The sequence below is a fragment of the Scyliorhinus torazame genome, chromosome 5 (genome assembly GCF_047496885.1).
Source record: "Scyliorhinus torazame isolate Kashiwa2021f chromosome 5, sScyTor2.1, whole genome shotgun sequence".
NCBI lineage: Eukaryota > Metazoa > Chordata > Chondrichthyes > Carcharhiniformes > Scyliorhinidae > Scyliorhinus > Scyliorhinus torazame.
Window position 1 is genome coordinate 164,006,522 of NC_092711.1, and position 9,085 is coordinate 164,015,606.

A 9,085-nucleotide genomic window follows, 5' to 3' on the forward strand; every position below is an offset into this window, starting at 1 on the left:
GGAAAGAGACGATCCTTTTAGCCAAACAAATAAATGTGTCAAGCTGAGGGAGCAAAGGGTGTCAATGTCTTTAAGGGAGAGCGAGACCTGGGCCAAGCTTTGCAGAGTCTGCAACCTCCCTGGATTCACTTCCTTTCCCTTCAGTTGCTGCAAGTGACCAACTGAAGGTCAGAACGAGAAAATAAATGGAAAGGGGGAGAAAAGAAAGTGTTTTACTCACAGATGTTGCAGACAAGAGTCGATTTCAGTCCGTGCAAAGCTCAATCGTCATTCACACAAACACGCGCTCTGATTGGCTGGTGGACAAAGTCCTTCCGGTCCTCCAATTCGACCCATTGGTCAATATGTCAGCTGGAAGGTCAGGAGGCGGGCTCTACCCCGCACACGCGCAGTCTCCCCGCTCCCTTGGACATGCGCAGTCCCGGGCCGAGAGTGTGATCACCGAGCGGCTTCTCGCTCTGGCCGGAGCCGGTTGCCTGGAAACCTTGTCTCGAGGAGGTGTGGCGGGAGAGGGAACAATTGGTGGGGGCGGGGATCCGGTGCCCGCGCGCCGGGCACGCGCACTGGAACCCGGAGATGTGTTTGGGGCCTTTCCGCGGATGTGGAAGAATGTGCGGGGGGGGGGGGCGGGGGGGGGGGGGGGGGGAGAGTGCGCACGCGCGGGCTCGGCTGCTGGCGGCTTCGTTTTATTGATTGTTTAGAGCTTTTTGTCTTTGGTGCAGCTGATGTGTTTTTGCATCGTGACTATTGTGTTTTGTGTGTTTACCCTGTCCTCTGCCTTGGTCTCTTGGGCAATGGAACCGCCTTTTGGGGCTGAACTGTGCCCCTCCGGGGAGGGGAGGGGTCTCTCTCGGTGTCGGTGTGTCCTTTCCTGATGGTCGGTGCTGCTCATTCTCTCCCACACACTCTCACAGACCGGCACATGCAGCATTCACTCAGATACTCCTTCACACACGCCTGCTCTTGCTGACATGCATGTACTGCTTCCACACCCATGATTTACCCCACACACGTTTCCACTGATGTGGGGCTACCGCTGGGGAGTCGCTGGCCTTGTTTTCTTGCTGATTGTTCTGTATTCAGCGTTGTCCTGTTGTATTGTAGAATTGTTAACAAACTAAAAGATCTAAAACTTTCTCCTCTGTACAACATCTAGGAGGAAATCAATGCTTCCCCCTTTCCATTTCTTTTCTCATTCTCACCTTCAATTGGTCACTTGCAGCAACTGAAGGGAAAGGAAGTGAATCCAGGGAGGGTGCAGACTCTGCAAAGCTTGGCCCAGGTCTCTCTCTCCATTAAAGACATTGACATCCTTTGCTCCCTCAGCTTGACACATTTATTTGTCTGGCTAAAAGGATGGTCTCTTTCCTAATGTTCACAATTAAAGGGCTGCTTTCCCCAGGAGATGGCTGACATTTAAGGGGACAATAAATTAATATAGGCCAGAGATATGTTTAGTGTTATATGGTACATAATAGATATACTATTTATAGTTCTGCAATAAAGTACATTTCTTATTATTTCTAGTTGTATAATATAGTGCTGTAGCTATGTTATATATTTCCAGTCATGGAGTCATTACAGCACAGAAGAAATCCATTCAGTAACTCGAGTCCATATCGACTCTCTTTACAACAAACTAGTCAGTTCCATCCCCCCTCTATTTGCTCGTTCCCCTGCAAGTTAATTTCCTTCAAATACTGGTCCAATTTTATTTTAAAATCAATATTCGTCTCCACTTCCACCTCCATCATAGGCAGAAAACTCTTAACCACTCGCTACCAAAATTAAACCCTTCCTCAGGGTGGCACGGTAGCACAGTGGTTAGCACTGTTGCTTCACAGTGCTAGGGCCCGGGTTCAATTCCCAGCTTGGGTCACTGTGCAGAGTTTGCAAGTTCTCCCAGTGTCTGCGTGGGTTTCCTCTGGTTGCCTCGGTTTCCTCCCATAATTCCCAAAACACGCGCTTGTTATGTGAATTGGACATTCTAAATTCTCCCTCGATGTACCCGAACTGGCGCCGGAGTGTGGCGACTGGTTGATTTTCACAGCAATGCCATTGCAGTGTTAATGTAAGCCAACTTGTGACACTAATAAAGATTATTATTAGACCCCCCCCCTTTATCGAATCAATAGACGCTTGGATGAAGATTTTCACCTCTTCAACAAGAAGCAGTGAGCCTGGATCCCTCATGAATCAGCCCCTCAGGAGAATTGGGAGGGTGAATATTAGATACAGCAGAGTGGGAATGGAGGGAGAGTGTGTGGGATGGAGATTTACAGCTTTTGGGGAATGAGAGAGGAAAGAATGTTCCAGAGAAACTAGAATTGTCTGTTCTGAATTTCTGTCCTGGGCTGACAGTGATGTCTTTTGTAAACACCTTTTACAGGATATCAGAAGGTTAGGATCTACATACTGAAATCTCAAACCAAACGTCACATCAAGATCTGGTGGAGTCGCTCCATTCGCTGAGATCAGAATATCATCAGCTTTTAAATTTAGAAGGAGAAAACGTTTCTCTGTTCTGACGGCTTCAAAAGATTTTAATCATCTGCGTGACTGGAAAACACACACACAGCGAGTGAGAGTGTTCCACAGCACAGACTGTTGTTACACAGTTACACAGCCTGAAAAAACATTGCACCATTTACAGTGGGGAGAGACCGTACCTGTGTTCTATGTAAGTGAATTTTCAACATACTGTTGAATCTGGGGACACACAAGGGACACCTTTATCATGCAGAATCTGTGGGAACACGGGAATTTTGGGAATAAATTTGGATGCCTGTCTGAAGTGGAAACTGATCAACATGGACAGACCGGGGAAATGCCCTTCACCTGCACTGAATGTGGGAAGGGATTCAGTGATTCATTCAAACTCCAGACACACCAGCGAGTTCACACCGGGGAGAGGCCATTCACCTGCACGGAGTGTGGGAAGGGATTCACTCAGTTACCCAATCTGCAGACGCACCAGCGAGTTCACACTGGGGAGAGGCCATTCACGTGCACGGAGTGTGGGAAGGGCTTCACTCAGTTATCCCATCTGCAGAGACACCAGCGAGTTCACACTGGGGAGAGGCCATTCACCTGCTCTGAGTGTGGGAAGGAATTCATTCAGTTACTCAATCTGCAGACACACCAGCGAGTTCACACTGGGGAGAGGCCGTTCACCTGCACTGTGTGTGGGAAGGGATTCTCTCACTTACCCAATCTGCAGAGACATCAGCGAGTTCACACAGGGGAGAAGCCATTCACCTGCACTGAGTGTGGGAAGCAATTTACTCAGTCACCAGATCTGCGGGCACACCAGCGAATTCACACTGGGGAGAGACCATTCAACTGCTCTCAATGTGGGAAGAGATTCACTCAGTCATCTACCCTGCTGATTCATCAGCGACGTCACACAGGTGAGAAGCCGTTCAGATGCTCTGTGTGTGGGAAAAATTTTATTCAGTCATCCAGCCTGCTGCAACACCAGCGGATTCACACTGGGGAGAGGCCATTCACCTGCTCTGTGTGTGGGAAGGGATTCACTCGATTATCAACCCTGCAGACGCACCAGACAGTTCACACCGGGGAAAGACCGTTCACCTGCAGTGTGTGTGGGAAGGGCTTCAACCATTCAATCCACTTCATGACACACCAGCGGGTTCACACTGGGGAGAGACCGTTCACCTGCTCTGACTGTGGCAAGGGATTCACTCATTCATCAAACCTGCAGAGGCACCAGCGAGTTCACACCAAGGAGAGGCCATTCACCTGCTCTGTGTGTGGGAAGGGATTCTCTCAGTTATCCCACCAGCAGTCACACCAAAGAGTTCACAGATGATTACACGGGGTCAGATTCTGCTGTCGGTGTTGCTGTTAATCACATCCAGGATCAACCGTGTTCATTTATAGAATTTACAGTGCGGAAGGCGGCCATTCAGCTCATCAAGTCTAATCAACCCTTGGAAAGAGCACCTTACTGAAGCCCACACCTCCACCCCATCCCAGTAACCCCACCTAACCTTTTTGGATGCTAAGGGCAATTTAGCACGGCCAATCCACCTAACCTGCACATCTTTGGACTGTGGGAGGAAACCGGAGCGCCCGGAGGAAACCCACGCAGACGTGGAGAGAATGTGCAGACTCCACACAGCCAGTGACCCAAGCCTGGAATCAAACCTGGGACCCTGGAGCTGTGAAGCATCAGTGCTAAACACGGTGCTAACGTGCCGCCCATTCTGACATCCTTCACGCCCTCTCGACACATTTATTTGGGTAAAAGGACGGTCTTTTTCCTAATGTCCACAAATAAAGCAGCGGTTTCCCAGGAGTTGGCTGACATTTATGGGGACTATAAACTAACATAGGACAGAAATATTTTGAGTGCTATTGTATAATAGAGATTAAATGTTTAATACTGTGGTATAACATATGTTATTCAAGATTCTGTAATGAAGTAAATTTTTACTATTTCTACTCTTGTAATATAGTACTGTAGCTACGTTATATATCTCCAGTCATAGAGTCCTTACAGCACAGGGGGAGTCCATTCAATAACTCGAGTCCAGACTCTCTGTAGAACAATCCAGTCTGTCCCATCCCCCTCTCTATCCCCGTTCTCCTGTAAGTTTATTTCCTTCAAAAGTCCAAGAATTTAAATTTGGAAATTGTTGATTGTCTCCACTTCTATCATCCTCGTAGGCAGCGAGTTCCCGGTCATGACTACTCACTGTTGAATAAAGCTCTTCCTCACATCATCCTTGTATCTCTGTTCAAGTAACTGTGACTATTAAACGTATCTTTCGCTCAATAAATATACAGATATCTATATGTATTTAGACTAGCAGTCTGCAGGAAGATTTTCAGGTTTCTCTGTCCAGGATACATGTTGTGCTGCCCTATTATGTATTTTCTTTTATTCCCTTTTCTTCTCATGTACTTAATGATCTGTTGAGCAGCTCGCAGAAAAATACTTTTCACTGTACCTCGGTACACGTGACAATAAACAAATCCAATCCAATCCAATTCAAACCAGGACAGGAAGCAGTGAGCATGGATCTGTCAATCAGCCTGAATCAGCACCTTCAGAATAACTGGGAGGGTGAATACTAGATACAGCAGAGTGAGTGTGATGTTGTACGAATTAAGTAATGGCATAATGGGAAAACTGGTCAACTATTCAGTACAATGTAAGAAAAGCTGACCTAGCCACTTCAATGTACCAGAGCCCTTTGTAAGGAATGCTAATTTAGCTATTCCAAAATGCCTGACCTCTGGAATTTCTGATAAGGCTAACCCGTCATAACCCAGGGCGGTATGAATAAGACAAGATAAGGAATGGATGAGTCTTCTCCAACCTTTTAATGTTCTATCAAAGGACAAGATAATGGTATGAGGATGAGACAAAGAGTCCGAGAAGATCAACAGGTCAGCAGGTTTATGACATTGCTTCCGTTTCTACTTTAGGTTGAATTCCTGACTAAGCTGTAGTCATGCAATCTTGATAATGTGTAAATACCGAGGTGATTCTCTGAAAGCGTGGACTTGGGAAGGAATCAGCAGTGGTACTAACTGCTCTCTGACCTCAAGTTTCAGCCATTACTGCATGCAGTCTTTTTGTAAATAAAGCCTTGTTATTTTGCCTTAACGAGCGTTGTTGAATCTGTCTACTACAGTCCAGAAGCAGGACATTACTAACTAATAACATTTGGCGCAAGCGAGCAGCTACGAATATCCTGAGTGAATACCGTGGGGAACTGAAGAAGTGATCGAGCCACGACCCGGAGGGAAGAGACGGACTCCGGCACAGGGTAAGATTCACCTTGGTCTCTCTTTCTCGGATCGTTGCTACGACCCCTCATCCCTGACGGAGGAAACTAGCAGGTGACGGTACTCAAAGCACTCGTAATTAAACAGCAACTGCACTGCGCGTATCACCCGCAGGCAGCAGGAATTGTGGAAAGAGCCAACGGGACTTTAAAAGAAAAATTATCTAAATTAACTGAAGAAACTGGGTTAAATTGGCTAAAGGTATTATCCTTGGCACTGTTTCACATGCGAGTGACTCCACATTCGCGGACCGGACTGTCAGCTGCAGAGATAGTCTATGGTCGGCCAATGAGGACTCCCTGGGATGCCCATGAAAAACCCCTGGAGGGAATAGACCTCCATGTGATGGGGGAATAGACCTCCATGTGATGGGGGAACAGATGCAGAACTATTTGAAGCTCTGAAGTTTTTCCACTCACAGGTGAAACAGGCACATCTCCCAGTGCCAGCAGGGACAGCCGTCCCTCGATATCCAGTGGTCGAAGCCGGAGACTACATATTGGTAAAGAATTGGGACAGAAAGAAACTAGGACAACGCTGGAGCGGACCTTTCCTAGTACTACTGACTACACCGACTTCTGTCAAGCTTGAAGGACGTTCAAGTTGGATACATCTATCCGATTGCAAGGAGATAGTCTCCAACCCAGACGTGAACACAGGATGAAGATCTTCATTATAATTTTTGGACTCTCTGGACTATTTAGCCACTCGGTAGTAAAAAAAAAACGAACTACCCGGGAACTGCATTCCAATACCTATTTATATATGTCATATCTTTATGCTGAAAAATTGAATGTAAGCAAGTGTTGGGTTTGTACCCACATCCCCGTCCATTCGAGGGAAGGAATACCTCTCCAATCCATCCCCTTTCCATATCGCAGAGACAGTTGAATGGATTTTACGACAAAATCAAAAAGGGACCAGGGGAGATATGGAAATATGGAGATCTGCTGGCTATGACATGACTAAATTTTCGGCTTCATATCAGCCCGCTTATAATCATGCCTGGACTCCACCCTCCCTCACCATCCACTCAAATAATGTTCAAGGTTCCATGTGTTTTAATAAATCAGGGAAAGGAAAGTTGATGGGGCAAAGTAGGTGCAGCCTTACAGTTGACTGGCAAGGACCGGTACCAGGCATATCCAACAAGGGCATGTTTAACTGTGATTGGTCCAGGGTATGGAATATAACCTCTAACAGCTCATGAGGCCAAACCTCCCCAATCCCCTGGATGACGTTAGCTGATGATTTTACGGCCTATAATGGAACATATTTAATATGCGGCACTAAAGCATATCCGTGGCTCCCTACTGATTGGACAGGATCCTGCTTTCTGGGATATGTCGTACCCCAAATGCGTCACCTACCCTCCCTTAAGCACTCCCCCTCGCGAGCCAAAAGGACTATCACTAAAATGGAACAGTTCTTTATGATGGCCTTTCCATTGTATGGAATGGGCAAGGCAGCCAACAAACTGATCCACATGGCCACAGCATTGGAACAACTGGCGAACATAACGGCAGCAGAAGCCTGGGAAACTGGACAGGCACTGGCCGAGGTCTCAGCTGAGCTGGTGGCTGTCTGGACCGTGGCATTACAAAATCGACTGGCTTTGGATTATCTGTTAGCCTCGCAGGAAGGAACGTGCGCTATTGTCGGTCAGGAGTGCTGTACTTATATTCCAGATGGCTCTGAAAATATCACTAACCTGGCCGACCATATTAAGAGACAAACTGATCAAATTCAAGAGATTGGCAGTGAATTTCATGACTATAACCCGCCGGGTTGGCTAGGATGGTTGGGTTATGGATTATTTGATTGGATCTTTAAGGCCTTCATGCTACTACTACTAATGCTACTAGGGATAGGATTGCTTGGTTGCTTGTGTAAATGCATTTTCAATCGAGTCATGGAAATCCCTATTTAACTAGTTGTCATGATATGACAAAAGGAGGGAATGTGATGTTGTACGAATTAAGTAATGGCATGATGGGAAAACTGGTCAACTATTCAGTACAATGTAAGAAAAGCTGACCTAGCCACTTCAATGTACCAGAGCCCTTTGTAAGGAATGCTAATCTAGCTAATCCAAAATGCCTGACCTCTGGTATTTCTGATAAGGCTAACCCGTCATAACCTAGGGCGGTATGAATAAGACAAGATAAGGAATGAATGAGTCTTCGCCGACCTTTTAATGTTCTATCAAAGGACAAGATAATGGTATGAGGGATGAGACAAAGAGTCCGAGAAGATCAGCAGGTTTATGACATTGCTTCCGTTTCTACTTCAGATTGAATTCCTGACTAAGCTGTAGTCACGCACCCTTGATAATGTATAAATACTGAGCTGATTCTCTGTGAAAGCGTGGACTTGGGAAGGAATCAGCAGTGGTACAAACTGCTCTCTGACCTCATGTTTCAGCCATTACTGCATGCAGTCTTCGTAAATAAAGCCTTGTTATTTTGCCTTAACGAGCGTTGTTGAATCTTTCTACTACAGTCCAGAAGCAGGAAATTACTAACTAATAACATGAGAATGGAGAGATGTGCGGGACGGAGATTTACACCTTTTGGGGAATGAGAGAGGAAACAATGTTCCAGAGAAGCTAGAATGATCTGTTCTGAATTTCTATCCTATACTGTCAGTGATAACCTTTGTAAACTCCTTTTCCAGAATATTAGAAGGGGAGGATTTACAGTCAGAAATCGCAAGTCAAACATTAGGCCAAGACCAGACTGTCAGCCACTTCATGGGAGCTGAATATCATGGCCTTTGAATTTAGAAGGAGAAATGTTTGTCTGTTCTGCTAAAAGAGATGTTTAAACATCACTCAGTGTCCAGACACTGAGACAGGCTCCTGCCAGTGAAAGGCATCACGAAAAACAATCCATTTTATATTCTTCAGCTCACCCAACCACCTTGTATTTTTTAATGTTCTGTTCGCCCGTTAAATGTCCTCGACCTTTGGACGTTTCATTACAGAACTCAGCTCGAAGACATCAACACTTGTATCCAGCCTTGTCTGTGTTCCCAACCAATCCAATTTGTCAATTCAACTTTGCAGCTGCTCAGTCCCAGCTTTGGAAACATCTTCATCTTTCTGTGAGGCCCCGGCCCCATTGACTGTGACAGGGTTCATACTGTCTCCGGGAGATTGTTGATGTAAAGTGATGTCAGACCACACACTGCCCGATTTCCAATCCAATTTACTTCAAGGTCCCAGAAGCCCGACTCCAAATCTTAAATGTTGTTCTGCTGCTGT

The 9,085-nt window shown here is 46.1% G+C and overlaps 1 protein-coding gene across 1 annotated transcript in view; it reads left to right on the top strand.

Annotated features, from left to right (window-relative positions):
* Positions 1-8,294, top strand: part of LOC140420408 (uncharacterized) — a 38,809-nt gene extending 30,515 nt beyond the window's left edge. The window contains 2 exon segments of the mRNA XM_072504426.1: positions 2,885-5,801; positions 6,242-8,294. Coding sequence (XP_072360527.1) covers positions 2,885-3,832 — 948 coding nt within the window. The 3' untranslated portion in view covers positions 3,833-5,801; positions 6,242-8,294.
* Positions 8,295-9,085: the final 791 nt, after the last annotated feature.